This window comes from Acinonyx jubatus, chromosome D1, assembly GCF_027475565.1.
Source record: "Acinonyx jubatus isolate Ajub_Pintada_27869175 chromosome D1, VMU_Ajub_asm_v1.0, whole genome shotgun sequence".
Taxonomy (NCBI): domain Eukaryota; kingdom Metazoa; phylum Chordata; class Mammalia; order Carnivora; family Felidae; genus Acinonyx; species Acinonyx jubatus.
In genome coordinates, this window is record NC_069390.1 from 70,613,092 (window position 1) to 70,626,054 (window position 12,963).

A 12,963-nucleotide genomic window follows, 5' to 3' on the forward strand; every position below is an offset into this window, starting at 1 on the left:
GTGGTTGGATCTGTACTACATTCCCAGGTCCACTTAGAAGGGAAGACACAAATAAACTAATTTGGAATTGTACAAGGGAGCTGGAACTCTGGTATGAAGGCCATGTTTGACAAATCAATAATCTGACCTATATCATGAGGACTGTCTTTTCCTCAACATCTCCTATATGCAATATATAGCGTGTCCTGCTATATATACTAGGATATTCGTACATAAAGGAAGGAAATAATTTTTACACCTTTTGGTATTTTTTAATATATTTTTAAACAATTTTAATGTTTATTTTTGAGAGAGAGAGCACAAGTGGGTAAGGGGCAGAGAGAGAGGGAGATGCAGAATCTGAAACAGTCTCCAGGCTCCGAGCTGTCGGCACAGAGCCCAACACAGATTCACACTGACAAACCGTGAGATCATGACCTGGGCCAAAGTCAGGTGCTTAACCAATTGAGCCACCCAGGCACCCCTACCTCTTGGTATTTTTTAAAGTTTTGAATATTCACTTCTTTAAAAGGCCTATGACAAACTAATTTCCTCTTTCTTTACTTTGTCTCCTCAGAAATATGGATTCCAACATCTTCCAGAATGAATTCACTTGTTCCATATGTGTGAAGTACTTCATAGACCCGGTCACTATAGGCTGTGGGCACAGCTTTTGTATGCCTTGTCTTTGTATCTTCTGGGAGGAAGCCTATCATCCTCCTTCCTGCCCTGTCTGCAGGGAAACATCCCATCAAACGAACTTCAAAACCAACATTGTTTTGAAGACACGGGTATTCCTTGCCAGACGGGCAAGACCTTACCACTTACCGAGCTCTGCAGAACAGATGTGTGAGATACACATGAAAACTAAGAACTTCTTCTGTGAGGTTATGAAGGACCTGCTCTGTTTGCTGTGCTGTAAGTCAAAGGAGCATGAGGCCCACAGACATTGTTCCACTGACTGGACCGCTGAGGAATACCGGGTAAGCAATGGCTGAGACAGAATCTGGGGGATCTGATATTTGAGAGACTAGAAAAAAAGAATTTATTCATCCATTCATCTTACTGAACAGGTATTAACTGGCATCATGTGCCCGACACTTGGATAACCTATTGAAAAAAGGATGTTCTCAGTCCTACAACATTTACATTTCCACAGTTAAAATCTTACAACTCAAGCTTGATGGTGATAATAATGTTGATCATAGTTGGAACTGTGAAGACCAAGGTAGACAAATCTGTTAGTTTCAGGAATGGTTATTGTCCATTATAACCATAATTACACAAAGCCTAAACTAATAGACTCTATTTAGAAACACCGTCTCTCCACTAAAGTAATAGGGTATTAGGAGACGATAACTGGTAACAGGACCATTAAAAGGTGAAATAGGTTCATTTATTGAAAATTGGTTTTATGATGTAAAGTTTGACATCCAGTGTCCTCCATGGTGAGACACCCTTTCCAACTGTAGCTTTACTATGTGGTTATAAAAGTCCTCCATATTTGACATTGAGCTTAGCAGTGAAATGCATTGGCACTTTGCTCTCTTTAATAATCATGTAGTTTGCATTCCCTGCCCCTTTCTGTCTGTTATGACATGGAAGTTTCAATAACAGCGTTTGTGATGCTCACATTCATGGTTCTTTTGTAGCAAAAGCTCCTGAAAGAAATGAGGTCTGTGTGGGAAAAGACACAAGAAAATCGGAGAAATCAAAAAAGAGAGAGCAGCAAAATCAAAGCATGGGAGGTAAGCAAGGGATTCTTTTTTCTTTAGTACCAGCTTCAACCACACAGTGATTATACAATAAAAATTTGAGCTAAAATCATGTTAATAGTCTTCCATGAGTGAGTAACCAATAGCAAATCAGTTCCACCTAATCATGTACAGGGAAGTACGTCATTTTTGTGAGGCTTTCTTCCTAAAACCAAAAAACCCACCTAAAAGATTTTATTTCCTGGATAACACCGTAACACACCAACAGGTATAGGAAAATCACTATCATAATGGGAGACAATAATTGATACATGAGATAAATACAGGGTTTCTTAGAAGGAAAAAAATCTTTGTGCAGAAGTTACTCTCTGATTATATTAATGATTGGACAATTTGATATTGTAAACTCATGAGAATATCAAGCAGATAAATATGTGAGGATTGAGCCTAACAGCTAGAGGAATCCTGAAGAAGTTGATAGCCTAAAAAGTTCATGCTGGTTAACACATGTACTATAAGAGATGCAGTGTTGAGACATATGGCTTGAAACAGTAGCATTGGCTACTTCAAATGTGACCTGATGAATGAGAGAGGAATGCGGATCTATCATTTGTGGATTCAAAAATATGGATTGAACACCACTAGTAGAAGATGTGAAACAAAAGCCTATCTGTATTTTTGAGGAAGTAAAGATTTCCTGATGGAAATATAAACAAACAGTATGAGGGAACCTTGTCAGCACTAATAAAGGAATCAAAATGGGGCTGTGTGAATGACAAGGTGATAAAACAAAATTATCTTCATTACTTAAAGGTGATATCATTAAGTATATAACCTACAATATTTTTTCTTTGAAATATCCAGTGCCTACTGTGTCTCAGTAACTGTTCCAAGCCAACATAGAAATAGACAAAAGCAACAGATTTCTTTGCACTCAAGGAGCTCATGCAGTAGTTGGGGAAGGTATTTGACAAGTAAAAATATAAAACTTAGAGTATGAGTCATCATGATAACTGCTTTTTGAGAAAAATACAGTAGGAAAGTAAATAAGGGAAGTAGCTTTGACAAAATTGAGTTTTCAATACGGTGGTCAGAAAAGACTTACTATGGAATATCACTTTGGGCAGACACCAGCATGATGTCAGAAATCAAGGCATGTGGCTATTTGGGAAAATAGCTTTTAGGAAGAGGTAATTAAACACATCTCACACTAAACTTAGGATTTCCCCACACCTGCCTGTATTTCTCCATTATGAAGACAATAAAGGAAAGTAACAGTGGAGACATTTGAAGTCAGATCTAAATATTGAGTATGACCTATTTATGAGAAGCACAGTTGAAGTAAGCATGCTTACTTCAAGCATGAACCAAAAACTCATCACTTAAGATGAACCAAAAACTCATTTAAAATACTGAAGGTTAACTGGTGTAATGAGGAGAAGTATCCAAATGGATCATAGATAAAGGCACAGAGATAATGAGGTGTCATTTTACTGAAGGTTCATCTAATATATGCTAAGAAGTTGAAACATATTGAACGCAGTTAAAAGTTGCTGGAGTTAAAGCAGAGATATCACAATTCGTTTTTAGAAAGTTCATTCAGATAGCAATTTATAAAGAATAATGATTGATTGGAAGACCTCAAAATGAAAGTCAAGGAAACAAATAGGCTGTTTAGGAACCTTGAAAGGAAATTTGGGGAATGAATTGAACACAGATAATGGGAAATGGAAGGATTTAAAGGACAGTCTTTATGGTAGAGAAATGCCAGAAAATATTATCTGTTTGAGTGTAGAATGTTAAATGGATAAAATTTAAAAATGCAACAGATTTCCTTGAATTTGGAACATCACCAAGGTTAGAAATGGAGGAGGTATGGCTGGTTTGGGTTAAGATAATGTTAGTTTGAGAAATGTGCCACTGTAAGTTCCTGTGAGATATCCTAGAAGAAATGTGCAGTAGGCAGTTGGATGTGTAAGGTTGGAGTCTATGTGAAAGATTGGGATGGGACAGGGGCATTTCACAATTGTTGGAAAATTTTAGGCATTGGAGCAGAGGGTTTTCACATGGGAATTTTTGGAAGGAAAAGTAAAAAGTTTTCACATGGAAAGATAACTTGGGAAATCCCTGTATTAGTAACTCCAGCTGGGAAAGAGTAGCTGGAGAAGGCAAATTGTTAGAAAGAAACCAGGAGACAGGGATTTCCTTGAAGCCCAGGGTATGCAGGGTCCTTCTTATAGCAAGAAGGACTGATGAAATATGAAGAACTTTGTAACATGCATGTAACAACTCATGTGGATTCAGCAAAGAAGGTTCTGGGGAGATAAAGAGCAATCTAGCAATCTCATTAAAACAGGAATAAAAGAGAGATTTCACTGATTGGAAGAATGATTGAGAGTTCCATAAACAAGTCCAGTGAATGTATACCTGTAAACAAGAAATAGGCTTTTTTGGAGTAAAAATGACAGCACAAAAGCCAAGACATCGGGTCAACCGAGTACGTTTGTTTTAATTTCAAAACTATGTGCATGAACAAACCACGTTTAAATTTTGGGAAGAAAATAGGGAAAGATAAAGTGAAAAAAAGTGAGAAGAGAGGAATTAATACTGGAAGGTGGTTGTCTGTTGACCAATGTCTCTAAGGACATGTGGAAGTTAGCTAAGAAAGGGGGTGTAGAGCCTTGAGCAGGATGAGTTAAGCTGCATTCATACACACAAGGTTCTGGTCTGCTTGCAGTTTGTGGACGTGGAAGCAAACATTTTAGAAAGGTCTTATCTTATTCTAGGAAGTAATGTTTGCTATTATTTTCAGAAAGCGAGTTAGTCTGTAGCTAAAGTATCTGGGCATACAAGAGATGAAATGGATTTAGTAATGAGATTCTTAGCATATTAGGCAGGACAGTTATTAAATCACAAGTACCTATTATTAAGAAAACGTAGATATTTGGGGGAAGGAGTTGGAGTCAAGTTTTCACTTCTAGTGCCAAAAAATAACCAAATGAGCAGAAAAGGGGATCAGGGGACAGAAAGATGTCCCTAAATTTCTGTTTTCAAGAATGTACCCAATTGCTAAATGTCAGAGCAGAAATAGCAGATGATAAGACAGGGAGAGCCTGCTCTGTGATCTAAACAATCCACTCACCGCAGGGTTATGTGTCTCTGCGGAGGGAGATGATCCGTGCTGAATATCGGAAGGTGTACCACTTGCTTTACGAGGAAGAGAGACGTTATTTAGAGAGAATGGAAAAAGAAAGCAACGAGATTTTACAACAACTCAGAGCAAGTGAGGACAGCATGGACCAAAAGGGAAAACTCCTAAGAGGAATGTATGAGGACCTCAAGAAAACGTGTCATAAACCGGACGTGGAGCTGCTCCAGGTAAGGGCTGAGGAGAGTCACGGGGCTGCCTGGAGAACGTCCACAATCTCTCCGTCTACCGTCACGCGTTGGCAGTGATGCTTTGTGATGCTGTGGGAGGGGTTTTACCTGTCTCGGTGATGCAGAAGTCCAAACGGTATTCTTGCCATACATAACAAGCCAAGTCTGAAAAAGCAGGTTAAACACAATCCTAGAGAATACCTCCTTCTCAAGCTGTAATATACATTCACTTACTGATGGACAGCCCCGAGAAGCTTGTTTGAAGACTGTGGATTTGTATGTGGACCTGGCAAAAATGAGAAATTTCAGAATCTATACAATTCATTTTCTCTTTCTGTTTCCGTGTACATGATACAATTTGCTGGAATTGGGGCTTACCCACTCTTGGGAATAAATAATGAGGTCTCTACTGCGAATCTTGTGGCATATACTGAGTTTTTTTTTTTTCTGTTTCTCTTTGCAGCATTTTGAAAACACTTTAAAAAGGTAAGTTTACGCCTATATTAAACGTTTGAGAATTGTTTAAGAGTAATCAGGCTATTGGTGCTGAAATAGGAGCATAATTTATTATGATAATAGAACCCATTTTATAATATATTTATTTTTCCATGTCTCATAAGGTAGAGACGCGTTTGTCATTTTGTGTAAGGTGGAGCTGGACAGGGCTCTGTGGAAGCGCGTGCGGTTGGCAGTTCTGGGACAAGCTGCGTGTAGACAAAGCGCCATTTACGATTTTAGTGCTTAGAAACGTAAGAACACATTGAGGATGTGGCCCAAAGCTGTGACAGGCTTATGTGGGAGAAATAGGTGTTTCCGAGAAGCATAGAGTGGGAGAAGGGAGAGAAAGCCACGGGGCAGGCGGGGGGAGGACCATGTAGGGTTTGGGCTCCCACGCAGCACGTGGCTGACTCCAGCTTCACGTGGAAAGGCTGCCTGTGGCACTTATGGAAGCTGGGACCTGGGAGCAGAATCTCTGCCCGGGCTAAGCTCCTCACCCCCTTGCTGTGCTTATATGGACACAGCATCTCGGTGGTGACCAGTGTGGATTAAAAATCAAAGTGCCCTTCTGTAATGTCCTCAGTTTTGAGCCATTTTGCAGAACCCCTGCTTGGCTGTGAAGAACCAGATCCTGAAATATTATGCCAGGATCAAAGTGTTAGGAGGTAGAATTGGGTTTAGTTTGCTCTTCATAAAATAAATGGATATTTGTTAAGTTTCCTAGTTTGTGGAGTTAACATTCATAACTATTTACGATGCTAACTATGAGGATTTTAATGAAGCATCTTCACCAGGACGTACATTAAATATAACCATTGTAATGAAAATGAACTCAGAAAGAGTAACTGACAGTTCTTTTTTGCAGGAGTGAGTCAGTGCAGCTGCACATGCCCCAACCTGTGGATCCACGGCTCAGTTCATGGCCCATCACGGGGCTGATAGAGAGACTCAACCATTTTCTTGGTAATAGACCACCCTTTGGTGGGATAGCTGTACGTTCTCCTCAGCTAGTGTCTACGGGTTATGTTGCTCCATTGTACGATTGATGATTTCATACCTGGGCATTTTGTAACCCAATTTGCCTTTGTGGAAAAATAATATATGTGGACCAACAAATAATATCTGGAGAAAAACCCAGTACAATAGTTTATGATAAGCTACCTGGAAGTAAGCAATAGGAAAAGATAGTTGATGTGTGCATCATGCTGAGATTTGGTGTTAACTGTATGAAACACGTAAATCTGCATGAACATTCAGTATATTCCAGGTTTCAGGTTATGTGGTGATTACTGGCTGTGAGGTGAGTAGAGAGTTTTGTTTTCTAGAATGTTTCACAATAAACGCACTTTACACAGTACATCCTTTATTCACATAATACAAAAATACTTTGTATAAATCAATAGTGTTAAGAACAGAAAATGAATACTTCTACACAACCCCACAAAGTAAGCTAACCACTTATTGCATAATTTTCTTCTCAAAAATTACATTTGCTGAAAATTCTCACAAGCATTCTACTTGTAAAAGATATGAATTTTTCTTTCCGGTTATTTTATCTTGATATATATTGGTAAAAAATACCTAAATATGAGGCAAAGTGACCACTCTTTAGGAATTATTATTATTTAGAGTTATTCTTATTTTCTGAGAAGAGAAGTTGGCTACTCCTTTCTGTTACTGTCAATTACCAATGATGTCCCAATTTTAAAAGTTTCAGAGGAAAAAAACCAGAGCTTAGCAATATCCCTCTTCTTTATACATTTTAAGAAAATTCATAAATGTCTTCTATTTTGTCTCATTAATGATTTGCTCATTATGAAGACAGGCCCTGGCACACAGTAGATTTCTAGAGCTTCCTCACTGCCCTGGCCCTTGTTTCCAGGGAAAGCTAGAAACCCAGACACGATATAAAGCCCACGTCCACCAGGAGTTGGTAACACTCCATGTTAATGGGACTGTTTCCTTCCTCCTGCAGTGCCCATTTTTTTTGAAAATGAAACAACGACCTGTCACATGCCGCTGTTTGAAGATCTGAGACGTTGGCTCTTCAGTCGCGATCATCCTGACGTTGTCACTAATGCAACAAGATCAAAATACTTTCTGGCATGGGGAGCCCAGACATTTACCTGTGGTCAGCATTACTGGGAGGTGGATGTGGGGAACTGTCGGAACTGGGCCCTTGGATTTTGCGATGATTCTTGGACAATGAGGAATGACATGGCGCTTGACTCAGAGGGGATTTTTCTACTCTTTTGTATCAAAGAGGACAACCAGTGTCGTCTCTTTAGCTCCTCCCCACTGTCGCCTCAATATGTAGAAAGGCCTCTGGGCCACGTGGGGGTGTTCCTGGATTATGAGTGTGGTGTGGTGAGCTTTGTGAACGTGGCCAGTTGCTCCCTCATTTGCAGTTTCCTCTCACGTTCCTTCTGTCTTCCTCTCCGACCCTTTCTATGCTCTGCACCCTCGTGAGGAGGGACATGTCAGAAAGTGACCGCAAGTGTCAGCTCAGCGAAGTGCCTGCTTGAGGGTCTTCAACGTCTTCCTTTATCCAACCCATTGACTATTTTTAAAGGTTGATAATTACAAGCGTATACATTTGTTTCCATTGTATTTAAATAAAAACAATCTCTCTTAGAGGTTGATGCCATCTTTATTCTACGTCTTGTCCTTTCACTTGATTCCAAGGTAGCTGGAGGCGAAGAATACCTGAGTGGGTTTACTCCGCTGCATGGGTTAAAGCAAGAGCACAGGTTTCTTCTCACTGGCAGACCTGGAATTCTCTCCTCTTTGCTCTGCATCTGCTAAGGCGTGTTTCTTCACCAAGTCTCAGCTTTAAAATGTCTTCTTCATGGAACGGTTTTTTAAAGCTTCTGGACTAAATGAGGTCTCCTGATTGTATGGTCTCAGGAGACCTTATACTCTCTGTAAAGTCCACAAGCTAATATTGCTCCTCTTCCTCTTGTTTACCCATTATGAGAAGATATATGCCAGGCTAATGTATAGATATATTTCAGTAGGTAGCACTGAGTTTAACATGTAATTGACATTCAATAAATGTTTGAGTAAATTCATACATATTACACAGTAGCAAATCAGGACATGGGGTACCACTGTCAAAAGCATACTAAATGTAACCAAAATTAAATGGGACTACTGAGGAATATTATTTAAATGTATAGTGACCTATATCTTACGTTCACACACAGTACAAATCTGCCTCTCAGGCAGTAAGGCAAAGATTAAGCATCAATGATACCTAGCCCTCTCTCTGAGAGACTGAAAATTATTGATCCTAATGAATCAGATTCCAGAGCATGAAAGTTGAAATTCTTTAACAGACATACCATATCAATGCCAGTTGGGAAACAGAAGCAGGATGTTGTCACTTTTTCTTCAACTCAAAAAAGATTTATACATTGGTGTGCCTGATAATATTTGACGCTTAATGAAAGAAAGAAAATATCATGGCAGCCCATGTCATATATATATTGGCATGGAACTATTTCAATTTTCACCTGTAACCTGTCTTCTTCTATATCAAGTTTTGAGTAATCTAATTTTAAAAACATTGTGGAATGATGAGCTGTACATATGAGAAAAGAATAACACTTTAGGTTTAAATTCAAACAATCATTCTCAAACTCAACTACACATTAGTATCACCTGGATAGATTTTAAATCTCTGGGATGTTGTTCAGGCAGTGGCACTCTTTAAAGTTCTTCAAGTGATTTCAATTTAGAGCCAAGTTTGAAAGTATTGATTGAGAGTAGTAGTTCTTAAACTTGGCTATACATTAAATACACCTGGGGAGATCTCCAGAAGCTGGGTGCAGACTTACATGGGAGTCTAAGATAACCGTGCCTGTGCCTAATGTGCAACCCCCATGCTCCTGTGTTCCCTGTGTTTGGCCATTCGGCTCCAATCACATACTCATGTATTTTGGTAACTCCCGCAGGCTCACAAAATAGGTGAGCAGTGATGACACAGTATTCCAGATAAGAGGCCCACAGGAGATGATTCTGATATCCAAGAAGGTGGAATGAAATGGCAAAATTCTGGGTTTCACGACCCCTTTATTTGAAGAGCAGTCAAATGAACTTATAAAGTAGGAAAGTAGAAAGGGCAATCAAGTATCATTGATTTGCTTTGATGGATGAGGGCTCCCTCAGGTACTAGGTTCCTGGTGTCCCAGGTCAGGCTCCTGACTTAGCCCAAATCTGTGACCAGAGAATATCAAAGACTTTACAGGACATTTCAAGAAGCCATCATTGTATGTCCAAATGATCCACTGCTTTGTCACGTCCACAAACCTCAAACTTCCACTGTCAAAATCAAGGAACACACCAACGAACAAGTACTTCAGTTTCTCATAAGTAGGAACAGTGAAGTTTCATGTTGATTCACAAAACACTGCAAGGACACCGGTTAACTAAATCAAAATACTCAAGTCAATCTCATCCCTTGCCACTTAAAACAGCACCCAGATGGCTCTACCACTGAGTTCCATACATCCAAAAATTCATGAACTCCCCCTTCTCAGAAGCCTTTCATTCCTCTTTCCTTCATTTGTTTTTGATTCTTCCAAAACTATATGAAAAGCCAAAACCACATTCCCTCAAACTACTTGCATCCACTTTATGAATTCCTGACACTAGGAAAAGCTTGTCATTGATAATCTCTTTCAAACCCAACCTCTCACATCAGAAACTGGGCAAGCAATTGAAATGTATGAGTGATTCAAATCATGCAATATTCTGCTATGGGTTAGGTTAGGAAACTCACCTCCAGTCTCAAACCTCCCTCCTCCACAGCCTGATGTTTCTCTCTTCAGGGCAATGTTGCATTTGACTCTCTGGTTTGGAGGCCACCAGAAAGGATCTTCCTAAAATTCTCACTACCTGCTTTCAAAATGGATGTCTGTCCTCATAGCCCTGTCTTCTGCTGTCCACCTTCGAAGGAGAAGGCCCTCCGTATTCATTAAGGACACTAATCCTTACTCCACTGCATATTCCCTGCCGGGATTTAGGGTCTGTCTCTCATTCTGCATGTCAGCTTTTTCTTTTGCTTTTTTCCCTCATTTTTTAAGTTTTATTTTTAAACCTAACATTTTCTCCTATTTGACCTGTTGCATTCTCTACCTCCCACTGTTTTCACCATCAGGGGCACACTTGTTCAACTGCTGTTCATGTTTTCTTTTGATCCCCGGATCAAAGGTCCTCACTGGACTAATCAAATGGAAATAGCTGCAGTTCCCAATGATACGCTCTTTAATACCTGGAGTGTATAAACGTAGAAATCTCTGCCTCAAATATCCAATGATTTTTCACATCTACTTGACCTTGAGAACTCAGATTGACCTTCAGCCTGAGGAATTTGTCCTGAGAGCCTGAATAATGGCTATTGAACTGATCTAGATCAGGCTCTGTGCCTCCATCTTAACACTTTTTGAACATTCTTCTCGTAGTTCTTTTTTGGTAGTTACTGGGATAGTAGAGCCTAAAAATCCTAAGAGGCATGCTTGCTACCTTAGGTTCAATAGATGGCTGGATCATTTCTCCTGCTGTTCTGTGGCAGAATTGCATGACACATGATTTCAGGTGAAGTTCCTAATGGCACAGTTTCTAGGTCATCTGTCTCACCCTGATTCAGAGGGAAATACAGTCTCATACTTACCATCCAAGGTACATTCATACTGCCATATTTATGGAGGCTCTCTTGGATTCCTTGAATCTTCTTCCATAAATATCTCATCTGGTTTGAGAGCTTATTCTGTAAAAGAACTATGGATTGTGGCAAATACATCCAAGTTTCAGAACTCCAATGGTGGGAAGGATGTAGGGATACTAGATACATATACTTCAGGGAGAGCAAAAGGATCATCACTTTTGCCTGTTTGCCCCCACTACTGATCAAAATTTAGGGGATTTCCAATTGCAGAACCATGCAATGTCAGGTTATCATTTGCCTGGTGAAACTGGTCAGCATCTTGCTTGGCAGGGTCAGTCTTCAGAACACACGGCATCTTCGATCCCAATATACTTCCAGTGATGCTTTTCCCCTGCTAATGCCAATGCACTTTATCCCACCTGTGCCCACTGTTGGGGATATATGTAGCCTATAAGAAAACGTTTCTGTACTTTTGTAGTTTTCACAGCCAGTGGCTCTTTCTCAAGGGGAGGGCTTTATAGTACCTTGAGCATGATGAGATCTGTCTCACCAATGGACATCATGACCATTTACTTAACCACCCTGCCATGAGGAGCAGTAGACTGGTGTATTATTTTTTAAAGTTTATTTTGAGAAAGACAGAGAAAACATGATCAGGAAAGGGCAGATAAGGAGAGAGAGAATCCCAAGCAGGCTCTGCACTCTCAATGCAGAGCCCTGTGCAAAGCTTGATCTCACAACCTTGAGATCTGAGTCATGTTCAGTTAGATTTCTTGAGGAACTGAGCCAACCAGGCGCCCCCTGGTGTCCTGGTGTATTTCCTTCACAGCCTCCTCCTGGGTACCCAGTACCTGGCATTCATGAAGGAGGACTCAGGCACCCTCATACCCCTCATGTCCTTACTAAAATCCCACCTGTTAAAGTGTTCCCAGTGCCATCACTTACGTGCTGTTCCTCAGCAGCCTTGTCAACAGAGCAGTATTTGTGAGCCTCATGCTCTGGAGAGTCAGAACAGAGTAAACAGTGCAGACTCTGCTCCTCACTACAGAAAATCATCTTTGTCTCTTTTTGGCCCCACACATCTGCTCCTCAGAGCACAAGAATTCCCTTAGACTGGCTTTTCTGGCAATGGACAGCAGATTCTTCAGAACAATATTGGTTTTGTACTCTGTTTGGAGAGTTCACTGCACACCAGGCACCTGGAAGGGAATTCATCTCCCCTCTAGGAAAGGCAGAAACAGGACCAACAGAAGCTGTGCCCACAGGATATGGTGACTGGGTCTGTAAAGGAATTCAGGAAGAGTGGGCAGATGAGTTCTTTCATGATGGCGTCTGGGATATTGGACTCCAGGTTTCTGGGGGAAGAAAATCATATAGGTTATCTATTCCTCTTCCTTAGAGAAATAAAAGGTCCAAGCAAAATTTCAATCGGGGTGTTACTCTTATTACACTGGGTCTGGAGCATAATAGGTTTGATTTTGTAGAGGACACACAAATGGAAAACCAAGACTCAAGAGAGCTCTGAGATCTGTAGAAAACTGTCTTGGCTGCCTAGCCAAAACTATCCACTTCCAGCTCCCCTTCCTTTGCTCCTAAATTGAGAGAGGGACAGAGAATAGGAGAGGGAGAGCACACACAGTAACCCCAGTCTTGCTGAGGTCTCATTTTTCACCAAAGAGATGGAACTGGAGGAGGTTGACATAATTTGTAGCTCCAGTAAAGGGT

General features: G+C 40.4%; 1 protein-coding gene across 1 annotated transcript; it reads left to right on the forward strand.

The window, feature by feature from the left end:
- Window positions 1-446: 446 nt before the first annotated feature.
- LOC106983165 (tripartite motif-containing protein 43-like) lies at window positions 447-8,252 on the forward strand. Its single transcript, XM_053202537.1, has 6 exons — window positions 447-962; window positions 1,632-1,727; window positions 4,827-5,072; window positions 5,536-5,558; window positions 6,436-6,533; window positions 7,546-8,252. The coding sequence occupies exons 1-6, from the start codon at window positions 561-563 to the stop codon at window positions 8,037-8,039; spliced, it is 1,359 nt and encodes a 452-aa protein (XP_053058512.1). The 5' UTR covers window positions 447-560; the 3' UTR covers window positions 8,040-8,252.
- Window positions 8,253-12,963: the final 4,711 nt, after the last annotated feature.

Excerpts from the sequence above, each read along its gene's own strand:
- LOC106983165 (XM_053202537.1), top strand. The coding sequence starts at position 561 with ATGGATTCCAACATCTTCCAGAATGAATTCACTTGTTCCATATGTGTG. Across the intron at positions 1,728-4,826 it reads GCAAAATCAAAGCATGGGAG|ATCCACTCACCGCAGGGTTA; the intron begins GTAAGCAAGGGA and ends GTGATCTAAACA. Across the intron at positions 6,534-7,545 it reads GAGACTCAACCATTTTCTTG|TGCCCATTTTTTTTGAAAAT; the intron begins GTAATAGACCAC and ends TTCCTCCTGCAG.